Here is a 26032-nt window from a genome sequence, read left to right as displayed (position 1 = left end):
CACCACCACCACCACCAGCACCACCACCACCATGACCACCACCACCACCACCACCAAGATGTTACCAGGATCCCTTGTGGTGCAATGGTTAGGCACTAGGCTGCAAACCGGCAAGGCTAACGGTTTGAACCCACCAACCACTCGATGAGAGAAAGAGGTGGCAGTCAGCTTCCAAGAAGACGAGAGCCTTGGAAACCCTCAGGGTGGGGGTAGGGGTGTGATTGGGGGTGGGGGAGGGCAGCTATGCTCTGTGCTGTAAGGTCCCGGTGAGTTGGAATGAGCAAAGAGTGTTTGGCTTTAAGAGGCTCTTACTCAAGACCCTCTACTCTTTTCAAAAGTAAGTGGACATACTTGGCGAAACTGGGGGGATGTCCTGCTGCGCCCGTTCCCAAATAGAAAGTCATTACAAAAAAGAAACCCGCAAACCACACGTGACGTGTTTGTCCTGGTGGACCTTCTCCTCCACCCCCACCCCAGCCCCCGGGGCAGCCCCCAGCCCACTCTCCAGGTGGCTTCCAGGACCCCCTGCTGTCTCTCTCCTCCACTCCTTAGCTTCTTCTCCAGGCCTGGTCCTTAGTGCACCCCACCGCTCCACCCAGGTACCTCCCCTTCTGGCTGACTCCAAAGTCATGCCCCCCCATTCAGAGTTTTAGTGCTCCTCACACACACCCTTGTTCCGGATCTAGCCTGCCAGTTCTCTGCCAAGGCCAGGGCCAGACCTGCCCATCCATGAACCCATGTAATCTCCTCATTGACTCCCTGAAGGGGAGTTACTCTTGTCACCGCATTGGACAGATGAGGAGGCTCTGCCTGTCAACTGTGCCCAAGGTCACTCAGCAATGAAGCAGCTGGGCTGGACCTTACACCCAAGTCCAGTCCCGGCTTCACCACCAGACACGAGTGCTGCTCACGCTGCAGAGAAAATAAAGCATGGGTGAGATGTCATGAAGGGCAAACGGTTGCATGGAAGCCCCCGGGGTGATCTGACCACCTGGTCCTGCCGATCACTGTGAGCAGCTTCAGACGGGCTCTCATCTCCCCTCCGTGCGGAGCAGGCTCTTTGGGAAGAAGATGTACAGTTGCCATCTCTTGCTTCAGAGACCTGGCACCATGCCTCTGCTGGTGCACCGAGGAGGAAGAGGACCTGGGGGAGACGTCCTTCCAAGTTTCCTTCGGTGCAGGGTGGAACAGTGACGTCTAAGGTCCGATGGTATCCGACACCTTGCAAACGGAAACAGGACGTGGTTCTTTCTCCTCCCCTGGTCCTTACTGAGTCCTCGCCGGGGTCAGGCCCGTGTTCGATGCAGAGTGGCCTCCCCCAGCTCCCAAGCCCACCACTTGCCCGGCAGTTTGTCACACGGTGTTGGCTGGTGTGTTGCTGTGATGCTGGAGGCCACGTCTCTGGTCTGTCAAATGCCAGCAAGGGTCCACGGTGGACAGTTTCAGGGGGCGCGTCCAGATTAAGAACCGACAGCGATGACAATGACGAAGGATCGGCTGCCTGATTTGGAGGGAGTAGCCATGAACACCTTGTGCATCGCGTTGAAACGTCTGGAAGGCCTCCTGAATGGAAGCAGAAGACTATCCGAGATGCGCTAGCCACTCAGGTCCCCGGGCCCTGGAGGATGTGTGTGTCTCAGAAGGCCCAAAGGGGGCAGTTCCTCTCTGTCCTGTCGGCTCCCTATGAGTCAAAAGCAACTGGGTGACACTGAATGAGACCGCCGCCGCCACCGTCATCGTCGTCACGATGAAGCGCAGTACATTGACTGGGTGCCCCGGAAGGATTAGGAAGAGTGAAAGAGCACCAATGAGAAATTCCAAGGCTCAAGCTCCAGGTCCTGCTCTGTCATGAATTGAATGGGTCAGTTGCTCTCAATGAAACAGAGCTTCCTCCTCTCTCATACAAGAAGGACAGGCTAAATCCATTTTTCGAAGGCCCCTTCTCATTCTAAATCTCTTGTAGCATCCTCCCACTCAACAAAACAGAGCAGCCCAGTGCTGTCAGATGGGAGAATCAAAAACTGCTCAGACCCAAGGAAGCAACAGAAGTGGGTGGATCTTGATTTATGGTTTAACTGATTGAGAGAGAGAGAGAGAGAGAGAGAGAGAGAGAGAGAGGGCTTTCATGAGAAGATGTGGTTTCAATTTGAAGATAACCCCACTGATGATTCTTGGATCTTCCAGACTTTCAGTAGTTTCTAGCACCTTCTAGATTACCAATCATGTCTGGATTCCATTACCTGACTTGCCGCTGAAGACAGGCTGTGAACTGCTGTGATTATCCCCTTTCACTAAGAAGGACACGGAAGGGCAGAGAGATTATTTCAGGTATTCGGCCTACGTGTACTTACAAGCATCTCCTGGATGCTGAGCATGAAGGGGCTGGATAACCCACGTGCCCCATGTCTCTGTGGTCCATCAATATTTGAAGGGTCCCAGATGCCCAACCACTGGGCGCAGAGCAAGAGAACAGCCATTGCCCATTTCATTCATTCTGTGCCTGTACTCATTCACTCATTCATTCATTCACTTACATAAGCAATTAGTGGATAGGAGCCATATTGAAAATAATGCAGATAATAAAGATATTGGACAAAGAACGAGCAGGAGGCTAGAGAAGTGTATGGGTGTTTGGGCGCGCGCGCGCGCGCACACACACGCTCCCCTAACAATGGCACAGAGTTGCCATTGCTGTCATGAAGACGGAGAACAGATGAATGGATGCAGATGAATGAAGTGCCCGGGAAGCTGGAGAAGGAGTGGTCCATCCTGCTGGAGGGAACACACGTTGGGTTAAAAGGACTTCACACAAGAGTCATCCCAGCTGGTCCAGGCAGAGAGAAGGAGAGTCAGGACAGTCCACACAGGAAGCTCGGCCTGAGAAAAGGCCAAAGGCTATGAAACGGCAGGGCTTATCAATAGGAAATGTCAAGTACACTGGGCTGCCAAGTACACTAGTGCTCACAACTGTGGACAGGGATGGAAGGATGAGCCTGGGAAGGTAAGTGAAGGCACACCTCTTGATCTCGCACGCCCCGCTCAGATGCAAGCCATTGGTTCTAGAAAATGGACGCTGTTCTTTGTCCTTGAACGATGCACTTTAAACACAACTGGTTTAAACACAGCTGACTGCAGTGATGTCTGTGTTGACAGTGTATCAGGAGTTTGACCACCTCTTGGAAGGGCAGTCTCCCATCGAGGCGTACATCGAGTGGCTGGATACCATGGTGGACCGGTGTGTCGTGAAGGTGGGTCAGCGGGAGGCGCCCCCTACCTCTGCCCTTTGTGGACATGTGGGTGGCACTGAAGGTTCCTTGGCAGCCATGGGGCCCTGGGGTTCGAGCAACAGTTCTGAGGGTGGTGGGAGGGCCCCCGGGCAGGTGAGACCTTGAGTCTCTCACCCTGGAGTCAGCCAGATCGGTGCCCCCCTCCCCTGTTCCGTGTAGTTGGGTTCTCTGTAATCTTTTATTTTTTTAAAAGCACATGTTTGCCACGAGAACCGAAAGTCTTAAAAAAAAAAAAAGCCTCGCTCTAAAGTTTTTCACTTGGAGACCCATAAGCCTTCCTGTCCTCTCTCTAGGAGAACATACGTCAAAGGTCAACTTGGTCACGACGAAAACCACTCACTTTCATGTTTCATGTAGGTTGCTGCCAAGAGACAAGGGTCCCTGAAGAAAGTGGCCCAGCAGTTCCTCTTGATGTGGTCCTGTTTTGGCACAAGGGTGATCCGGGATATGACCTTGCATAGTGCCCCCAGCTTTGGTAAGTGCCCCCCCTCACCACCACCACCACACACCCACACCTGACAGTGCCACAGTGCATGGCCACGGTTCATTCTAAGTGACTCGGGAAAGACAAGGTCTGCACACCAGTAGGACTGCTTGAGTTGAAAGAGAGACAAAGGCAGTGGCTGGGTCTCCCTTTTGCCAGCTGTCCCCAGCAATTGCTTACATGGCACCACGGGGCCTCGATCCAAATGATTTGCAAGTGGCTTGATTGGCACCCCAGCAGTGGAAAAACTCAAGGTCCTCATGGGTTTGGTTTGGTTTGGTTTTTAAAGCCTGCGCTAATCCACTTCCTGCGCAGTGAGAAAGAGGAAGACCCTCGAGGAGATGGTCTGCCACAGTGGGCTCGGGCGCAGGAACAGTGGGGGGGAGGATGGCGCAGGACCCAGAAGTGTTGCGTCCTGCTGTGCGTGAGGTCGCTATGCGTGGGAACCGACTGGATGGCACCAGGCAACACCAATCACTCCCAAGGAAGCCTGGGAGCACAGTGGGTTATGCCTTGGCCGGTTAGCCACAGCGGTCGCGTCTCAGACCCGCCAGCCTGGCTGCCGGAGAAAGACGAGGCGGCTCTACTCTGTCCGATAAGGTCGCCAGGAGCGGGCATTGACTTAGTGGCAGTGGGTTTGTTTTTCTGGTTTCTCGTCTGCTTCCTAGTTCGGGGGCTGGGGGCGGGCAGCGTCTGCACTTATTTCAATTCGGGGTGCTGTCGCCATCATCTCCGGGACACACTCCCACCCCGACCCCTCTTGACTGCTTCTCAGGGAACCGGGGCTTCAAATCTCTGGGTAGGGTCCCCGTTAACGGAGTGAGGCAGCCCTTCAAGCCTCCATCTGGACATGGGAAGTCTCCGAAGCACGGTGGGGGTGGGGGTGGGGGTGCATTTCCTGGGCATTTCCACCCAGGGCCGTTGGGCAGTGTTCTAGGTAATTGCTCCAGTCCTCTGTTTCACACTGCAAGTAGAGATGTGGTTTCCTTAGCTCCGTCTCTCCAATTAAGCCCATCAGCTCTGGGGGCGGTGGGGGGAGCATGGGGGTGGGGGTGGTGTTTGATTTGATTCGGTTTGTTGTTGTTGTTTTTAATCCTCTGGTTTTAATTTGACACTTTTCCATCTCGCTCTTTCTGTGGTCTTGTCACCATTTTCCAGTGGTGCCATACAGCGGAGTGACTATGTGGTGGAACAAAGGCGGCACTATTTGTTCTCAACAGCTCTGCCCATGAAAGCCCGTGTTTTGCCCCATGGGAGAAGGGTTTTGTTGTGGGCTTCTTTAATCTCCGCTCCGGGGAAGTTTGCGCGGAGCCTGCCCGCACCAGGGCTGCACGTGGAAATGCTCGGTGAGCGCGTAGGCAAGCAGCAAAGTCCCCAGTGACAGCTGCCCTCCCAGGGCCACTGCCACCAGGCCTGGCAAGTTGATGACTTCCACTTCAGCACAGTTCATGTGAGCCCAAGTCACCTCGGGCTCTGGGGAAACCATGCCAGGGTTAACTGCTTGTAGTCAAGCGAATGGTTGGGAAAACTGGAACGTTGTCAGGTGGGCTTTGAAATCGAACTAAGGACAGTACCACCCTCCTCCCCCCACCCCCACCTCCCCCCACAGAATGTACCCTCCCCTTGTTTTATCCCTCCTTCTGGCAGTTCTGAAACTGACCACGTTTGCAATCCAGTCCCAGTCTGGAAACACACCTGCTTCTTTCTAAGTCACCCGTCGGTGTGATTGATAAAGGAAGCTCGGATGAGCAGGACTACGAGTGGGTTGGATTTGTCCCTGAGACCTGAGGCTCCTGAGAAGAGTCCTTCTGACTTCCTGCACGCCCAGGCAATGCAGGCCAGCGGCAAGACAGGCTCGCAGCCCTTGGAGGGAGCCAAGCAATGGATGGGAACCCACCTCCCTTTGTACCCTGCTTCTCAGCCCTGCCCGGGTGGGAGGAATACCTGTGTCCCAGACTTTTCAGCAGACCCTGTGCAGCCGCCCGGGCTGCTCCGGCTCATTGTGGAGCCACGCGGTGCGGGGTGACAGGCAAGTTGAAAGACTTGGCGGCAGACAAAAAGCCCGGCTCCCCCTCTCTGCCTGTCCATGTCAAAGACACAGTTGGTGGTTGTGTTTGGGTCATGTGTTCCCTGTATGAAAACAGCTAATTAGGAAAAAGAGCCCTCTGTTCCCGGCCCCCTCCGCCCCCCCACCCCTGGCTGCGGGGCCCCGGCTCTATGTATCTTATAACGCCCACACGATCCTGGGCACAGAGAATGGGTGCGGGGGTCTGTGTGGGAGCCTTGCAGGCTGACCGACACAATGATCCCGTGGGGCGCACGCTCACCTCTTCCCAGATCAGCCCCTTTCAAAGGTAGTTGACTCCTTTCTTCTCCCTAATTCCTTTTCAGAGAGAGAGAGAGAGCTGTGAATCAAGGTAGCTAGACTTTTTTTCTTTGTTGCTACCACTGCCATGGCAAGTGTCAGTCTCGGGCAAAATGAGTCCGAAAAAGGTAGGCAGACAGGCCGGCGATGAACTTTCAGGCCTGGTAGAGCTGAGTGTTGCACGCAACGTTTCTACTGACATAGAGATGCACTGCTCTAGCCATATGCAGACACATCACATACACATAATGCACGCATGTTGCTGCTGCTGCTGCTGTTAGGTGTGGTCGAGTCGAATCCGGCTAAGCGTGACCTTATGCACAACGGAACGAACCACCACCCGGCCCTGCGCCGCCGTCCTAGCCTGCAGTGTCTCCGTGCTCCCCCTAGGACGTGCACTGGCATAGCGCCTCCGAATGGGGACAGACCGTTCTTTCCTGAGAGTCTTTTCTGAGTCTGGAAGCTCTCCGGGAACCTGTTCACTTTGGGTGACCCTGCCGGCATTTGAAATACCGGTGACATAGCCTTCCGCATCACAGCAACACACTAGCCCCCACAGTCTGACAAAACTGACCGACAGAATGTGGTGCGTATACATGTATACAAGTACACACACACACACCCTGCTTTCCTCTGACAGATCTGCTTTCCGTGCCGAGGACAGCCGAGTCTCAGGTGAGTGCTGGCCTAGTGACCCCTTCACACTCTTTTCACCTCCCGCCATTTACTTCACCTTTAAGAAGGGTTGGAAGGCAACAATCGATCCAGGAAGAACCTTCCACATGAAGCAGTTGGAAGGCTAGGCCCGAGTCTGGCAGCTGAGGGGGCCAGATGACACGCCATCGCCCGTGTTTTCCCCTTTCTCACGTGTGGGTTTTCTGGTCCAGCATGGAAGGTTCACCCATTCAAGGCACCAGCCCAAATGGCCACTGGGTCACTGGGGAGCTTGCTCAGTGAGACGCCAGGACAGGGTGCCCACAGCATCACTCAGGCCGCCAGTGGACACTTGTGCTCGAAGCACTTACCGATGAAGGTCTAAGACTGGCGCCTGCAGCTCACTGTAAAGCAAACAACCTGGACGCTCAGCACAGGACCCCGGAGCCACACCGGGATAAGCAGCCAAAGACTGACGTTGCCCAGGGTTCCGTTTGACTTGGATCCACAATGGACGCTCGGGGAAGCAGCAGCAAGAATCCCCATCGCTGCATGTGACACCCGGACAATGACCGAGGGAAACCACGGAATTACGGTGTTGGGGAAGAATATTGACTCAACTACGGACTGCTAAACGAACCCATTACATCTGCCTCGGAAGACTTCTTCCAGGGGAAGACTTCTTCCAGGATGCTCCTTTGAGTCGAGAATGGAAAGACTTTATCATCCTCCCTTAATTGGAGCATGCTGTCGGGAAGGTCCACCCCGCGCACGGCATGCTGGGTAAAGGACAGAGGCGTGGCTTTAGAGAAGAAGACCCTGGATGAGACAGACAGAAGCTGTGAATGCAACGCTGGGCCCAACCAATGCGACGACTGTGAGGACGGCCCGGGACCAGGCAGCATTTCACAGTGTGGCACGCAGGGTCGCTCTGAGTTGGAACTGACTGGACAACACTCAACAACGGCAACAGCGGCTTTACTCTCCCTGAGCTCCAGCAGGGGGAGAAGGGATCGGCCACCTTCTGCAGCACACGGAGTGGCCCCGGGTCGTCGGCATCGACTTGACTGGCCATCGTCGGGTTTTTTTGGTTTTGTTTTTAATTCAGAAGTGGAAGCAGAGTGCTAGAGAGAGGAAGAAGGGACTTGCTCGAGGGCTCACAGTTCAGTGGCAGAGCGCATTCAACTTGGAATGGTCCCCGTGTGAAAATGCGCGTTCTTTCTGCCAGGTCACCCCGCCGCCGCCGCCGCCGCCTCTACCACCTTCCCTTCACCGTCCAGTTGCCACAGTTGCATGGGCATCTCGGCGCCCCCATAGGTGGCACAGGAGAAGTGTGCTTCCACACAGTTTGGGGTGGGTGTCCTCCCAGGCACCTCTGGGTGGGCTGGAGCCACCAACTACCAACCGGGTGTGTGTGCGCAGGCAGAGTCTCCGCAGTGCCCAGGGGCAAGGGTCATGACAAATCCTGACCGTGGTCCTGGAAGGCCTACTGCAGGGTAGCTGTTGTATCCGGTTCAGGGAGCACGCGCTCCCGTGTAGTTCTCATGTACGTAGTGACAGGAACTTTTGTCCTGCTTCATAAGACACACCAAAACACGGTTGGTGCCAAGTTGATCTCAACCCAGGGTAACCCCAGTGCTGAGAACCAAACTGAGCTCCACTGGGTTTTTGTTTTTATTTACTTGGTTCTGTTGTTGTTGCTAAGAATGTACCCGGTTTACACACCCAGCTCAACCATCTCTACGTAGACAGTTGAGTGGCACTGAAACCATGCCCAGAGTTGGGCGTCTACGATGCCCTTCCTTTCTGAGCCGCTCTGTCCCCTTAAACGCATAGCCCCTCTAAGGGCATATGTTCCCGGACTAATGTGACCCACCACCCCTTTTTCAGAAAAGAAATGTTGACTCAATGTCTCAGTGTCTCTAAATGACTCGATGTCACCTGGCAACCAAAACCTTTTTGTGTGTGTAATTACTGTTTTTTTTAATTGTGGCAAAAATATGCACAACAAAACCCTCTCCAATTCAGCACCTTCTACATGTGCAGTGCCAGGGATTAAACTCTTGTATTGGGGATCATGCAACCATTATTGATATCCTTTTCCCAATTATTCCGCCACCATTCACATAAACTCAGTGCCCCTACGCAACAGCTCCTGCAACTTCACCCGTGGTGACCATTGGTCAAGTGTTAATGTCCTTTTTTTTTCTTTTTAAGTAGTTTTCTTGATAGAATATTGGCATTTCATAAACTTCCATAGTTAAATCTCTCTTCAGAAGAGTTGCATATATGTCATCACAATCAGTTCTAATGTACCCTCCCTGTTCCCACATTCATTGTTTGCTCCCCAAACCCCCTCACCCCCACCCCCACTTCCCACCCCACCCACCCCTCCACATCCCCGATAGACCACTGCCTCAGTGATCGCCCCTATGCATCCACTCCTCTTGTGCTTCACAAACTGGGAAACCCAACAGAAACAAAACAGAACAAAAACAAACAGAAAGAAGGAAATAATAACTTAAAAAAATGATACCCTGTAATCCAAGATAAAGTGTAGGTATCTGCTTTTGCAGCCCCCACCCCATTAAGGAGATTTGCCCACTTTGGGAAACAATGCTCTAAGGCAGTGGTTCTCAACCTTCCTAATGCTGCGACCCTTTGATACAGTTCCTCATGTGTTGGTGACCCCCCAACCATAAAATTATTTTTGTTGCTACTTCATAAATGTAATTTTCCTACTGTTATGAATCGTCATGTAGATATCTGAAATGCAGGATGTATTTTAATTGTTACAAATTAAACATAATTAAAGCATAGTGATTCATCACAAAAAACAATATGCCATTATAGATTGTGAAATATTTCTAATGACAAATAAATGAAATTTTATCTTGAAGCCTGGTGTAGCATGGGTAACAGTGTTCGCACCGGGTATTCGTATGTGGGCGTATCTGCATGTGGGCGGTTCCGCCTGGAGACCGATAGAGGAGCGGGGTCTCGGTTCCTAAGACCATCAGAAATATGTGTTTTCTGATGGTCTTAGGCGCCCCCTGTGAAAGGATTGTTCGACACTCAAAGGGCTGGCGACCCACAGGTTGAGAACCGCTGCTCTAAGGTAATAGGTACCTCTGTTGTTTCTGTTGCTAGATGCCAGCTAGATTTCCACTTAACGCCACCCCTTGGGACAGAGTAGAACTGCCTGTTGAGTTTTGGAACTCTGGTCACATCATGGGTTATGTGTCGGGTGGCAGTTTGGAAACCCCCAGCCGCTCTGCCAGAGAAAGACAGCTCTTTCTGTACATGTCAAATGATACAGTCTTGGAAATGCACCGTTCTACCCTGTCCTGTAGGCTATCTATCTATGAGTCGACATCACCCCCAGGGCAGTGAGTTCAGGTGAGTTTTGGCTTAATCTTTACGGGAAAAGATCACCAGGTCTTTCTCCCATGGGGCACTGAGTGGGCACGAACCACCAACCTTGCACTTAGCTTCTGAAGGTGGCTGCTTCACTGTGGAGGCGGAGCTGGGAGAAGTTTCATGGTCAAGATTCACAACAGTACAACCAGCAGAGGTCTTCCTCCAAGTCAAATCTGCCCAACCAGAAAGAAGTGGCTTCTTTATTATCTCCATTAGGACACCTACCATGACCCAGAATCATGCCACAAAAGGACTAGACAAATTTGCCTGATTCATAGCGATGCCGCTTGAAGCTATTCATTCAAGAACGAGGGGGAAACCAAGGCTTTGTCGGTTACACAGAGATTAAGAGAAGCTGGCTCCCACAGACATTCACTTAAAAAGCAAAAGGATGCATTTCAGTCAGCAGAAAAATGAAACCAGAGCAAAGGAACGCCAGGAAGATGAGAAGCAAGAATGTCCTCACTCCCGGGGCTGCATGAAAAATCACCCTGAAGCATAAGTGGTTTATTAAAAAGACACAATCCATCGCCTTCGAGGCGATTCTGACTCATAGCAACCCAGAGAGACCGCTCCGCTCAGCAGGGCTGGTCTGTGCCTCTCTTGCTCCTGGAGACCGGACGGACGTGAGAAGGCGAGAATAGAAGACTGGGAAAGGTCTGATGGCTGGGGGTGGATTGACGGCTGGAGGCTAGAATCATCTGAAGGCTTCTTCCCTCAAATGCCTGGTGCCTGCCTGCCTCCGATAACCCCGAGACTTATGCACCCAACCAGCTCCCTGCATGCGGCCTTTCCATGTGGCTAGATTTCCTTACAGCGTGGTGGTCTCTTGGTAGTTGAATTTCTCACGTGAAGGCTCAGAGCTCCGTGTGGAAGTTCTCCACGAGGAAAGCTACACGGCCTTCTGTCAAGGATTGAATGACAGCCTCCCAAAATACGTAGTGTGATTCCTAATCCTGGTGGTTCCGCCGGTAAAGCGCTCTGCTGCGAACCTAAAGGTGAGTGATTTGAACCCACCAGTGGCTTTGTGGTAGAAAACTGTGGCAGTCTGCTTCTAGAAAGATCGACAGCCCTGGAAACCCAACAGGGCAGAGCTAGACAGCCCTGGATGAGTCCTGTGAGTCGAAATCTACCCAGTGGCAGTGAGTTTGGACTTGGATATGCGGGTGGCTATGATCCTATTTGGGAGACTGTTCGCTTTGATATGTAAATAAGGCAGGATTAGCGTAGGTGCAGTCAATCTCTCTCTTTTAAAAAAATTTTAATAATTCATTTTATTGTGGGCTCTTACAGCTCTTATAACATTCCATACAACATTTGTATCAAGCACTTTTGTACCAGTCGATCTTTTTTTAGATGTAAACAAACAAACAAAAAAACCCTGCCGTCAAGTCAATACGGACTCACAGCGACTCTGTAGGACAGGGTGGAATTGGGCCTGTGAATTTCAGAGACTATAACGCTTTACGGGAGTAGAAAGACCTCGTCTTTCTCCCTTGGAGCAGCAGGTGGTTCCGAACTACTGATCTTGGGGATTGCAGCCAAATGGGTAACCGCTACGCTACCAAGGCTCTTTATTTTTGAGATGTATAAAGATGATTAAATAGAACAGAAGAGAGATGGAGTACGACAGATACCACGACATAAGGTGATCTCCAAGGATCCCGGAAGCAGAGTCAGAAGAGCCCAGGACTGTCCTCCAGCGCCAGCTGAGAGAAAAAGCTTCCCTCCGGCCCCAAGACCTGGTCCCCCCAAGTTCGTGTCCTGCACTGTGAGCAAACACATGGCTGTGTGTGGAAGTTTTCCACTTGTGGTTTTTCTCCTGTGGCCGCACTTTGCATCTGAGACAGAATCTGGTACCGGGAGGCTAGGCTGCTGCTTGACAGATCCCTACAGTGAGTGGATTTGGAATTCAGTCATGGGTCGAGGCTGGACGAGTTTTAAGGTGCCTAACAGCAAAAGCCGAGGAGACCTCGTGGTGTAGAGGGTGACGAGTGGGGCTGCCAAGCTCAAGGTCGGCAGTTTGAAACCCCCAGCTTCTCTGTAGGAGAAAGAAGGGCTTCCTGTTCCCAGAAAGAGGCGCCGTCTTGGAAACTCACAGGGGGCAGTTCTACCCTGTCCTGTCGGGCCACTGTGCGTCAGAATTGACTCTGTGGCGGTGAGCGAGTGAGCGAGTAGACAGGAAAAGCCTCGATGGTCTTCACACTTTTGGTAGGGCGATGAGCATCAAAGGCAATTCTGGTCCGGGCTCAGAGGGAATGGGGGAAAGCTATGGAGCACGTCTCTGGTAGAGAACACAGACGGCACAGCATCAGAAGGGTACTAGCCATTGCAGGTGGTGGCTGCGCTTCTGGCCAGGCTGGTAAGAGAAACTGGCGAGGTTGTCACTGGAAAAGCAAAGGGCCAAGCAGGAGAAACTACGCTCTGACGGTGCGAAGAACGAGGTGTCGGAACCTGTATATGCGATATTCCTGTTTTACTGTAGCGTGATTTGAGAATGTGTGGGCATAGGACGACATTCCATGACAGAGAGCACTCAGAGAGGCCAGAGACACCCGAGACAGAGGACTTCGAGAGCCATCCTCCCCTCAGGAGACAGGAGGGGGTTGGAGGGGGGGGGTTGTACAGAGATGGCGGCTTCAGTCAGTGGGGGAAGGGTCCTGAGGATGATTCGGGAACTGAAAGTTTAAGGAAAATAGATACAATTAGATCCTGTCCCCAAAACTTCCAAAACTAAACAGCTACACACTCTCCTTTCATTGCCCTCCCAAAAAAGGCAGGGGGCCGGGGAAGAAAATGACAGAAACCCTTCTGGAAGAAAATACGCAGTGCTATCTTCATGATGTTGGAGTAGGGAATCCTTTCTGTTGAAAGTCACAAGAAATGATGCGCTGAGATCGACGACATCAAGACTTCACGCCTCTGTTGAGCAAGTGCACCATAACAAAGAAAAACAAAGAGCCATTCAAAGCAGGGAGATACTTTCGCAAGGCGTGTAATAATGGGAAGGAGTCCTGGTGGCGCGGGGCTGCGCACTGCAAGCTCAGTGGTTTGAACCCACCAGCTGCTCCCTGGGAGAAAGGTGAGGCTGTGTGGCCTCGGCAACCTTCCGTAGGTAGGGTCACTGTGAGTTGGAATCAACTCGATGGCGGTGGGTTGACTCATAACTAACGACAGACAGGTATTACCCAGCTGTATTAGTCTGGGTACTTTGGAGAAACAAATCCATGGCGACTCACGTATAAGAGAGTTTTATGTAAAGAAAAGGTGCATCACGAAAACATCCCAACCCAACGCTGCCCAAGCTCACAAGTCCAACATTAACCCATTAACCCAACACCAGTCCACAAAGTCCTCCACCTCACAAAACAGAGGCAATGATGCCGACTGCAGGAGGAAAGCTGAGTCCGTGAACGTGTAAGCATCTCAGCACTGGCAAGGGTCTCCACACGGCTGCTCCAGCACCCAGGGCTGCATCGGGATAGATCCATGCGGCTTCTCCTTGGGGATGTCTTGTAGGAAGTCAATCTTGCAAGCTGAAGCAGGGAACTGCTAAGGCAGCTGCACCCGATACAACCATCACAAAACAAGAGACCTGAGAACTAGAAAGGCGAGGCTTCACCACCCATTTATCCCTCCGCCTTTCAACCAGACCCACATGTGATTATCGGCCAGGCTGGCACAATTAACTAACTCACCAGCATACGCACTTGCTAGTAGAAAAATACCCCAACAGGAAAAAAAAATGGGTGGGCCAAGATTATGACTAGGCAGTTTGTATACACAGAAAAGCACATTCCAACAGGCAATAATCATACTGAAGAATGTGCATCTTGCTAGAAATCACAGAACTGCACATTAAAAAGGCATTCACCCTTCACAGCCTTTGGACCAGAGGATAGCAAACTCTGCACAATGCCCGTTGGTGAGCCGGTTGAAATGTCTCACGAGACGGAAGTTGCATGAGGTCTTGGAAACAGCCATCCACTCCAGGCCCCCCAGACACAAGGGGAGACAGTCACAAACATCTTTGTTGCACCTTGACCCTAACAGTGGGACGCTCTGAACCACCAGAATCCCATGAGGACGAGAGTGGACAAGTGAGCTGTGGTCGATTCAAACGGTGGCGGCTGAAAGGAATGACCCAGAAGTACACCCGTCCATGTGGACCGGTCTCTCAAGAAAGGGTCAGAAGCAAGCTTTAGCATACTGTATAAGATGTGCTTGACACAATGGATGGAGGGATGAATTGTGATAGGAGCCGTAAGAGCCCCCAATAAAATGATTTAAAAATAAAAACAAAAGAACACTGTGTAAAGTAGGCCCCACTTGATAGCAAATTTGACAACCGGAAGAAGAATAAAAGAGGAGGGAAAAAAAACATTCCCATCAAGTTGATTCCAACTCCCGGCGCCCGCATCGGTTCCGAGTGCAGCTGCACACCTCAGGGTCTCCCCTGCCTGAGTTTTGCAACATCGAGTGCCAGGCCTTTGACCGAACGGCCAACCTTCCCGTTAGCATGGGAGCGCTTGAAACACATGAGCAGTAAAGACCAGCTTGAAGGCTGGGATTACAACTGGAGATGACCACAAGGAGGGAGAGGAGCAGGATGAAGGCAGGGAAGCTCCACACACAGGGATTTTTATCTTGGTCGTTGCTGGTTGGTTGGTTTTTCCCCCTTGGCTATCTCATGCAGATCTAGTGAAATGTTAAGATTTCATAAGCTGGGCAGTGAGTGCACCGGTGTTCAGTTTTAAATCCTCTGTGTTTTCCTTGAGTGGGAAATGTTCCGTAAGAAAAAAGAGTCGCAGTCTCGGAAACCCACAGGGGCGGGCAGCTCGACCCTGCCTATAGGGTCGCTAGGATTCTTCCTGGACTCAGTGGCAGGGAGTTTAGTTTTGAGTTTTGCTTCTCTCTTGATGCAATCTCCATGTTTCCCTACCACCACCACCACCACAAAACCCCACTTGGTCTCTATTTTAATGCCCTGTAAGGAGGGGGCGGGGGGCGGATGAACTGGCTGTGAGGATCTGTTACTTGAGGCCAGTTTATTAAAAGTCTCTGAGCTTTTATCCCCCTGGTCAATGGATTATGATAATCGCATTGTCTTGAGATTGCATGTGGCACACATTACAAGTGGCCGGTGTGTGCCCACTCCCTTCATCTGGCACATGTGCAGTGAGCCTCTTACTCTGTTCCCGGCACTGTCCGAGCCACCCAGGTTTTGCTGAGCAGGGCCAAAAGGCAAGAAAATCCCTTCATTTTTCTAGTTTGTATTCTGTGGAGTGAGGCATGCAAAAGATAAATAAATACACCACGTGGACAGTGGTCAATGCTAAGGCCTTAGAGTGATCTCTTTGTATATGTACTTGAAGCTTGTCTCTCTCTCTCTCTCTCTGAGCAGTTTTTCTTGATCGCCTTTTATATCTTCTTGTCTTCTATTTACACTGCTCCCATGGCCCTGACCCCCACCATGGCACTCAACTGCCGGTTGCCCAAGAATCCTGATGACTGATGTCTAAGGAATATGAGGACATCGGCCAATTTTGTGACGTCAGGCACTGAGCTTCAGGCTTTCTTTCCTAGCACAATAGCAGCCAGGTAGCAGTAGTTCTTGGGCAATCCTGTAGCTCAAGGGATGATTGAAAGGTATGGAGATCAATCAAGTAACTGACAACAGTCATGAAGAAATGGAGCTGAAGCCCTACACCAGCACTTCTGCAGTCCCAGCACTAGGGTTTTCTCACAGTAGGGTTTCCCCACCTCTTCTTCTCCTTGTTTCCTGGTCTACAAAACAAGGGAGTTGTAGAGATGGTTTCCAAGGTGTCAGCCTGTACTATGTACTAAAACCACGCACCAAAATCTGTTGTTACCCTCCCAATATAACTCAGTATTTCAGTCTCTATCTTCTCTCTCTTGCTATCCTTGTTGACTTGGCTCAACATCCCAGCCAATATTCCACCTTGGACACACTGTCTGATGTCATATCTTGGCTCCTTTGGTGCCAACTCTATGTACAAAGCAGTCACTGCATAGGCTCTTAAGAGCATTAGTTAGCCTAAGGGACCTTAGGGATAATAACAACAGATACAATTTATTAGAGGCCTGGTGGCACAGTGGTTATGAGTTCGGCCCTAGCCACAAGGTCAGCAGTTTGAAACCACCAGTTGCTCCCACAGAGAAAGATTAGGATTGTACACTCCCGCAGAGGTAGTCTCGGGAACTCCAGGGAGAGTTCTACCCAGCCCTGTAGGGTCACTACGAGTCAGAATCGACTCAATGGCTGTGCGTTGACCATTTATTAAGCATCTAGTGCGCATCTTTCTTCACTGTGGTCCTTGTGAAATGTAGGCTTTACTGTCATCCAGTTAGGAAGCCAGTATAGGGTCCTGATGAAGGGATGACTTCCTAATCAGCCAGGCTTGGGTTCAACACTGGTTCTGTTACTTACAAACCACACAGCACTTGGGCAGTAACTTCTCAAGGCCCCACTTCCTCATCCGTAAAAGAAGACCATCACTCATCTCACAGGGCTGGGATGAAGGTTAAAGACGGCAATTCATCTGGTGTCTGTGGTTGGCTTGGTGGCGGCCACAGAGCAAGGGCTGGGTAAATGTTTGGTTTGGCTTTAAAGATTTACCGTCGGAAGCGAAGTAACTCACACAAGGCTCCGGTCACTACGTGGCAGAGCTGGGACCTCCATCTGGGTAGTTTGGCCCCGAGCCCATCCAATTCCCCGACACGATTGTGCCTCCTCAGTCAGGACCCATTTAGGGGGAGGCGGGGATGGAAAGTTCAGAACCTGAACCTTGCTGAATTCCAAATGGAGATGAAACATGAACACAGCACCCTGGGGTGGAAGAAGCATAGGAAGGAAGCTCAAGGATGGGAAGACCTTGGTAGTTAGCCCCGTGAGCACCAGGTTTGGAGGCTGTGGCAGGCTCCATGGAGAAGGGTCATCCAGGGGAAAGTGTGTCACCTGCCCGGTCCCCAGTGCCCTCAGAGTTAAGTAAAGGGTTTTTCCTCTGTAGCCTTCCTAGGGTCAAATCAACTCGTCTATGTGAGATGAAGGAAGACAGGGTAGCAGGAAAGTTCAGAACCCAGATGCACTTCAGAAGGAGCAAACGGATAACGCTCACCACGGAAGCGTCCTCTAAACTTATTTCTGAAATCTGGAGGGGGCCAAGTGACTTATGCTATCTTGGTTTAATTTTCCCATCTCTGCCGTGATAAAGTTGGACAGGTGATTGGCAGCAGAGCAGAAACAAGAGCTTTGGGCCAAACCAAACCGAGGCCCCTCCCACTGAATTATACATAGGGAGACTACCGGTGTTAGGATGGGGTGCTATGTGAAGTCCTCAACAGAGCTCCTGGCACACAGCAAGTCTTGAGTAGATGGTAGTTGTGTTGGTGATGACAGTGGTGATAATGACAAATGAGGAAGAGGAGGCGATGATGATAATTCAAGTGTTTTTTGTTTGTTTTCTAATGCAAGAGTCCCATCAGATTGTAGAGAAACCAACTAGAGGGAGGGAGGGAGGGTGGGTCAGGAGGTCAGCTTCTGAGGAGATGGGCAAGAAGTTTGGGACATTCCAGGAGATGGCAGGCTGTCCACGTGGTGATGGAAATGTGGACCTGGGGATAAAGACTGGCCCCTTTCTCTCCCTGTGGCACCCAAGGTTCCTTGATTACAGCAGACGGTAAGTGAGCCTCTACAAAGTGCAGACAATTCCACTGTGCCGGGATGGTAGCAGGACACACGAGAAAGCTGTATCACCTTGTAAAAAACACTGGATCTGCAGGATAGGAATGGAAACACCTACCTTAATTTTAATGACCTGCTAGGCATTTATATGCATAGGATTTATCAGTTGACCCTGCACATGTCCTCTATACGACTTAGTAGAGACACTTGCACAACAAATTCTCTAACAACCCATGTGTGAAGTCACACTCCAAGCTTCCACCTAATATTCCTAGAGTTTAATAAAATTTGTAGAAGCTACAAGCCAGTAATTTCTCTTTTTTAATTGATAAAATTCTTTTTTTTTAAATCATTTTACTGGGGGCTCTCATACAGCTCTTGTCACAAGCCATACATCCGTCCATTGTGTCGGGCACATTTGTGCATATGTTTCCATCATCATTTTCAAAACATTTTCTTTCTACTTGAGCCCCTGGTAGCGGGTCCTCATTTTTATCCCCTGTCCCCAACCAACCCTCCCTCCCTCATGAACCCTTGATGGTTTATGGATTATTTTTTCATGTTAATTTCTTCTAGTCTATGGTTCAGAGAGAAAATTGGAGTTGAGCCTCCCACTTAATCAAAGAAATCATACACACACACACACACACACACACACACACACACGAAACACCTACCTTAGTGAGTGGTTATGGAGATTAAATTAAGTCAGGCTATGAGCATATAGAGGGAACTACATAGAAAATATCATTTAAAATGATTATCCACATCCACTTTTTATGAAACAATCCACTCTTAAGTAGAAAATGAAGGGCATTATTTGAAAATACCAAATCTTTTCATTCTGATGCTTTTCCGGCTAAGAACCTCCTGCTAAAGGAAATCTCAGGGACGTTTGGGGAAACCAGTGAGCATTTTCCTTCCAATCCCAGTATCCCTTTAGTACCCTGGGCGATCCCAGTGAGTTAGAAGGCAAGTCCCTTCCATGTTGCTGGTGGGATCGTTAGGTGCCATCGAGACAGTTCCAGCTGAGAGCGAACCTATGAACAACAGAGTGAGACGCTGCCCGGTCCTGCGCGGTGCCCTCAGTTGTTTCATGCCCGAGCCCATTGCTGCAGCCATTGCGGCCGTCCATCTCATTGAGGGCCTTCCTCTTTTGTGCAGTCCCTGGGCCTTACCAAGCATGATGACCTTCTCCAGGGACTGGTCTCTCCTGCCAACACGTCCAAAGCACAAGCAACCAAGTCGCACCATCCTTGCCTTTAAGGGGCCCATTTCTGGTCTCCCTACCCGGGAGACCCTTAAATCCCAACTGGGGACATCACACACACCCATGGAAGCCTTCAAAAGGAAAGACACTGTTAGTCACTGCTGAATGAGGGGAGGGGTGTCGCGGCGAGTTCAGTCCAGCGTGGGTACGTGGGACCTCACAAGCATCAGGCTTCCCCAGTGCCACTTTTGATGGTGCCCTTGATCATCCAGGGAAAAGATTCATGGGCCACAGGCTATGAATGCCACTTAACTTGTGCATCCTGCTGAGCTCGGCTGAGGAGACAGCTACGAAGGAGCCGTCTCTGAGCATGGGGAGTTCGCAGCTGGGCGGGGAGCGAGGTTTTGCAAAGACCGTGTGAAAGAGCACAGTGTGTACCGTGTGCTGGGGACCAGGCGGGGGAGGCTTACACGAGATGACCTGGTTTGCCTTTCTGTCTGGATCCTCTCTCACCACAGGGTCTTTTCACCTAATCCACTTGATGTTCGACGACTACGTGCTCTACCTGTTAGAATCCTTGCACTGTCAGGAGCGGGCCAACGAGCTCATGCGGGCTATGAAGGGCGAGGGTAGGACGGGTAAGTTAAAGGGGCTGACGGACTGATTTGGGGCATTTGCACCCTGAACATCCGTGCTCTCTGCGTCTTTAACTCCGTGTCCCAAAGAACTTCATTTTGGTGGGCTTATCAAAGGATAGGATACCAGTCGTGGTGTTTCCCTCTCTGAAGTGGGCATGCCCCTTATAGGAACTGCCTGGAAAGTCATGGTGGCGGTGGGAAACCATGGAAAGGATTTAGGCTGGGGGTGGGGCAGGGTGATAGAACACAGATTCGAAAGAAGTTCCTCTAAAGACAACTTAGGGGGCCTGGTGGCGATGTGGGTTAAGCATTGAGCTGCTAACCCCAAGGTCGGCAGTTCAAACCCACCAGATGTTGCATGGGAGAACGATGAAGCTTTCTGCTCCTTCTGCAGTCTTAGGGACCCTGTGGAACAGATCTACTCTGCCCAATGGGGTCATTCAGTGTCAGAACTGACCTGACAGCCGTGGGGTGGGCTTTGAAGGTAACTAGGAAGATTGAGTGGAGCAACGGTTACATGCTTGGCTGCGAATTGCCAAGTCAGAGTTCTGAACCCACTAGCCCCCCACCCCCACCCCCCCAGAGTCTCACTGAGTTAGATAGACTCCACTCGGTGGCAAAGGGTGAAGACAACTCGCCTTGCAGTTTGGCTGTAAGAGCCCACTCTTTTCTCTGTCTGTAGCCGAAGTCCGCGAAGAGATCCTTCTGACGGAGGCGGCCCCGCCAACCCCTTCACCTGTGTCATCGTTTTCTCCAGCAAAATCGGCCACGTCCGTGGAAGTGCCACCTCCCTCCTCCCCGGTCAGCAACCCATCCCCTGAGTACACTGGCCTCGGTACTACAGGTAAGGGTCGCTCCCCCCAAAGCCGGGCTGTTCAAAGCAAGGGCTCTCTGGGAGAGCGTTCTTCTTCCCAACTCCCCCAAAGACAAGGCCGCCGCAGCCTGGCTGCCTTCCTGGACTTGGGGACGGCTTGCAGGTGCTCCTGTCTCTGTGTGCACATCTTTCTTGTGCTTCTCTTGTCAAAGCTTTGCTTCCACAACGGTGTGAGGCCAGATAGACTAGGGAAACAAATTCCGTGACACTCAAGTATGTGTAAGAAAGAGCTTTCTATCAAGGAGGAAGTGTATATCAAGAAAAGATCCCAGCGCTGTCCAACTCAAGTCCATAAGTCCAATACTAGCGCGAGTCCCCCTTCAGCCCCACACAGTCACAAGCAATGACGCAGAAGGCAGGAAAGTCACCGGCCGGTAGGTACGGAATTGTGTGGATCCAGTGGCAGTGGCGGGTCCCAGCATTTCACCCGCAGGAAGGTGAAGGCAGAGAGCCATTTATTTATCTCAGACAGACTCCAGAGGAGGTCCTCAAGCTGCAAACGGATTGCCAGGCTAAACTCCACCCATATCTTCTTACAGGTGCCATGTTGGCACCAAAAATCTAACTATCACTACACACCACTCCTCTGCCCGTGATTAAAACGATGTCAGGCACAAAGTCATACAGTATGGTCCATGCATGGAGACCAGAAAGGGAAAGCTTTGTGAATCAGAAGTTGCGGATGGAGGGGGGCGACGGGGGTAGACACGGAGCCATATGCTGAGCCAGCCATGGCAGCCCCAAGCAGGGCAGCACCTGTAAGCAGAGTTGGTCACGGTTCGAGGGGCGCTGCACCGGTGGAAGGCCCACACAGCCTAAGGCGTGCACTGCACTCTCATCGGCCGAGTTCACAGCAAGCGCTTCGAAAGCATCTGGGAGAGAGAGGGTCGGCTTCAGAAAACAGAGAGCTTTGCTCCAAAGGAAGGAAGCTAAAAGGGCAACCGGACGGAAAAGGATTACTGAGATGAGAAGTTAAAAAGAAGAAACCGTCCCTGTGGGAATCGAGTAAAGATCTCCGGGGGGGAAAAAATACCGCAGATGATTTTTCAGGAAAAAACAAAAAATGAATTAGATGGGCCGAGTGGATGAGTAGATACAACGGGAAGAGAATCAATGAACTGAAACTGATCTGAGGAATTTCCTGATACTGTGACCCACAAATTGGCTAAATAAATAACCAAACAAAGCCCACTGCTGACGAGTCAATTCTGATTCACGGTGATCCGACAGGACCGAGTGTACCGAGAGGTTTCCCAGGCTGTGAATCTTCACAGGTACAGAGCCCGGTATCCTTCTGCAGAGTGGCTGGGGGGGGGTGTTGTTCGAACAGCTCAGCTCTGGGTTAGCAGCTGAGGTGGATCAGCATAAGTGTCAAAGTGAGACTAAGAGAAATGGTTGGTGAATCCGGAAATGTCCTTGCTTATCTAACAAAGGTGTTCTGCCAGGCAGGACCCAGAGGTTGGGGCGGGCGGGCTTGCTTCTGTAGTAGTGGGAAGAGAATGTCTCAGGTGGAGAAGCTCCTACTGAGCAGCGCTGATCCAACCCAGGGGGGAAAAGCTGGCCGGGGGGCTAAGCTGGAGAAAACAGAGGAGAAAAGGAAATCCTGGCAGGGACCTACAAAAGAACACAGCCCCCGGGGAAAGAGAACCAGCCTGAGGGAGGCATCTCCTCAGCAAAGGTGAACTCCAGAACCATCTCGTATAGGCGGTGCCTTGGAGAAGGGCAGAGGAGAGAATGCCGGGGAAACCTTGACTCCAGAATCCGAGGCCTCCACGGATCTCTCAGCCACCCGGCTTGGGGGCTTTTTAGATGCCCAGACCTGTGCTAGCTGCCAGGAGCCATCCACCGGTGAGACAAGGACAGGCGGTGTAAGAGAAGCACGCGGGTGACTGTAATGGAAGAAAGAGCATGGTGTGTGCCGTACGTGAGGTGCAGGCTGAGGCGATGGGCTCCCCCTGGAAGGAGGGGGATGGGGTGTTTCCGAGATAGAGTAAAACAGAGAGCATCTCAGCACTGCTCACAGCTCTTCCGCGGCTCTGGGGTCCTGCCAAGGTTGGAATTATGGATGCAGAAAGAACAGCTAGGAACTGCTGGTCTGGTGGCGAGACAAACCACCACCGCCATTCGGGAGTCACACACACCCCCCAATCCGTGGTGACATCTTGCTTTGGAAACCATCCGGGCCACCGGAGCCCGTGAACAAAAGTGTGGCCTTGATGCAGCCCAAGCCATTTGAGTAACACCTTTCTTGCAACATGGTCACGCAGGGAGACAGCCCCTCCAAGGGTCTACTGCGATGGGACGAGGTGCAGGGGGTGTCTTGGCGATCCTTCTCCAGGGTGTGAGGCAAGACGTCGTAACTGGCTTTCATTGTAGCGGTCGGTCCATGGGCCTGAGGGGAAGGCAGGTGTGGGAGTCAAGGGCATGGGGCTCTCGTAAATGTGCGGGGAGATGTCTGCGCAGTGTCCGTGCTCGTGCTCGGGGGTCATAAAAGTCGCATCCAAGGGATGACTGTAACCTTTGAAGACGGGCGCATTCCAGCTTGGTTCTCGAAGCTCCCCAGGGGGCATTCAAACTGCCAGCCTGTAGAACACGAGGTGTCATGTTTTTCTCAAGTAGCGCCCGGGCAGACTGGATCTTAGCAGCCAGGCTGGATCGTCATCTTGGTGGCAGCCAATCACCTTTTCCCAATCGTCAGTGTGGCTTCCCGGGCCACCTTGCCCCATAAACCATCCCCGTGGTTGCTCCCCGAAATGAAGAGATCTGTTCTGGGAGGCTGGCCGCCGCTCAAAGAGCTAAGCAACGTTTCCCTCCCACGGCACAGTGGTGGGGAGAACCATGAGGGTAAGCCCTCCTGAAATGCATCGGCCTGGCTTCTTCTCCCACGGCGCTTAACTCAGCGGGTGGTTTTCACGCCCAGTTAAATTTTCAGCAAATTTAAAACCACTGCACGGGTGATAGCTCACCTCCTCTCCAAATAAATGCCAGGCGTGATGTACAATAAAAACCACAAAAGCAGTCCTCTAAGGAGGACCAAAAAGAAAAGAAAAAGAAAGAAAATCAAAATCAGCCAGCAAAACCTAATGAAGGCATGGAGAAAAATTCAAAGCAAAAACTTGGCTGAAAGGTTTGATTAAAACCTGACCTGGAATTTCCCGTCACCTTGTTAGCTCGTTAGGAGTCTAGCAGACTCTGGCTGTCGTTGCGCCGACGGGGAACGAGCCACCACGTGAGACTTACTGACCATCAACTTCAAGCCCAAGGGACAGGGGCAGCTCTGGAACCGTCTTGCAGCCATGAAAACTGTAAGCAGCCGCTTTGTCTCCTTGGGGGACGCAGGAGCAGAAAGTCATCTGTCTTCCAGACCGCTGTGGCGTCCTTTACCGTGAGGTGGTGTAGAAGAGTCATGAGGGGGAGCCCTGGTGGTGGTGTCAGGTAGGCGTTGGGCTGCTAACCACAAGGTCAGCAGTTCAAACCCACCAGCCGCTTGGCCAAACAAAGAGAAGGTTATCTGTCTCCATAAAGATTTACAGCCTAAGAAAAACAAACACAACCTTCGCAGCTTCAAAAACCCTATTTGGGGTCACTGTGGGTCAGAGTAGACTCAGTGGCAGTGGGTTTTTTGGTTGGGGGGTGGTCTTTGGTTTAAGAGGAGCTCTGCTTACGAGGAAAATGGCCACTTTGCTTAGCCGTAGCTGGGTTCACACCTATCTGTATTTCTACGTGTGTCTTCTTAAGACCGTATATATTAACTGTTGCTTTAAAAAAAAAAAAAAAAAAGGACAGGGAGCTCTCGTACCTAGCATTGAACCTGTTCAATGGCCAATTCTGACTGGTTTTATTACCTTCTATGGCAACGTCACAGTCATTGGCTGACTGGAGGATTCCACCTTGGCAGGTTTTCCTGCAAGGTCACATGGAGCCCCTGTTAATGCTCTCTTTTCCCCGGAGCTCTGGGGCCTTGCCGCCTTGCTCATGGCCCAGCAATGTGCAGGGCCCCCTAACATTCCTTAAGGAAAAATGGGGAGCACGGCAGGTTGGGTGCCCAGCTGGTCGGTCTGTTTGCTTTTAACATGACATTGGGCTGTAATTCTTTCATGTCATTTAAGGTGACATGCCAGGCTCCCTCTTTGCCATGGTCAGGCCTCCGAAGGGTTCCAGGACCACGTTTATGACGTCTCCTTCAGCATTCCCTCCCTCGGCCATGACAATAAAAGTTAACTATTAAGCTCGTGTTTTCAGCTCCCCACCCCGGGTTCCCTGAAACACAAAGCCCAGCAAATTAAATCATGGAGAGGCTGGGGTGCCTAAAGGAATAAAGGCAAGGCCCTCACAAATGGCCCTAATGGGAGGCCATCTGGCCTGCCCAGCTGTGGCTTCCTTGACGAGAGTGGAGGGTACAGCAAAGATCGGCTGAAGTAACCAGCGTGCGGTGTGTTACGCCAAGGGCAGCGAAACCAAGAAACCAAGCAGGGTGCGGTGGCCACTGCAGCCCCGTCACAGAGCCCACCACGGTGACTTACCCACGGGCTCTCGGAGCTGCCCCACTGACCAACACCCCCTCCCCCCCTCCTTCCATTCCTACTGCTTCCTTTTCCTCAAAGAAAGGGACTTAGGAAATACACGCTGGGAATGAAAATAGATTGCTTCATATCCCCTCTTTGACTTCACACCATCAAGGTCGTGGCTTGGGGTTGGAACCTTGGATCTGCCTCACTTTTTACTCACTCCACAAATATGTTCGTTCACCTTGTCTAATCTGTGCCATGCCCTTGGTGTGCACTACAGGGAAAAACAACACCCCACCCCTCCTGAAGCCCCCCAACCCCACCCCAGACACTGCTCCCGAGGGTGTTAACCTTCCACAGCAGTGGTTCTCAACCTTCCTCATGCCACGACCCTTTCATGCAGGTCCTCATGTGGTGGTGACCCCCTAACCATAAAACGACTTCATCACTGTCATTTTGCTACTGTTGTGAATTGGGCAACCCCTGTGAAAGGGCCGTTGGACCCCCAAAGGGGTTGCGACCCACAGGTTGAGAACCGCTGCTCCACAGGGTAAGAGAGGCAATCCAGCAAAGTAAGCCACCGGAGAAATAGATCGTTTCAAAGAGTCCTAATTAAGCATCATGAATGACAACAGTAGTGGACTGTGAGAAAAGTGTAGAGCAGGGACCACTGTCCACGGCGGTCAGAGAAAGCCTGCCTGAGACCTGAGGCATCACAAGAATGGGGAGGAGGAAAGAACATTCTAGTCGGTGGACAAGGGCATGTACACAGACAGGCCCCTGAGCAGAAAGGAACCGGGCATAGTCAGAACTGACCAGTAGAAGAAATGGGGGAGAGAGTGGTCTGAGAGGACGTTGTGGAGGTAGGCAGGGGCTACATCATGAAT

The 26032-nt window shown here is 51.6% G+C and overlaps 1 protein-coding gene across 1 annotated transcript in view; it reads left to right on the top strand.

Moving 5' to 3' along the window:
- RFX4 (regulatory factor X4) overlaps positions 1-26032 on the top strand; it is a 204625-nt gene that overhangs the window by 160168 nt on the left and 18425 nt on the right. Inside the window, exons 12-15 of the mRNA XM_004700730.2 lie at positions 3154-3248; positions 3645-3762; positions 19644-19763; positions 20446-20607. Coding sequence (XP_004700787.2) covers positions 3154-3248; positions 3645-3762; positions 19644-19763; positions 20446-20607 — 495 coding nt within the window. The remainder of the gene's footprint in view (positions 1-3153; positions 3249-3644; positions 3763-19643; positions 19764-20445; positions 20608-26032) is intronic.

Source organism: Echinops telfairi, unplaced genomic scaffold (assembly GCF_000313985.2).
Source record: "Echinops telfairi isolate 266 unplaced genomic scaffold, ASM31398v2 ScPeMD7_2;HRSCAF=8, whole genome shotgun sequence".
In the NCBI taxonomy this organism is placed as follows: domain Eukaryota; kingdom Metazoa; phylum Chordata; class Mammalia; order Afrosoricida; family Tenrecidae; genus Echinops; species Echinops telfairi.
Note: the sequence above shows the minus strand (reverse complement) of the source record. Positions and strands in the feature narration are given on the sequence as shown.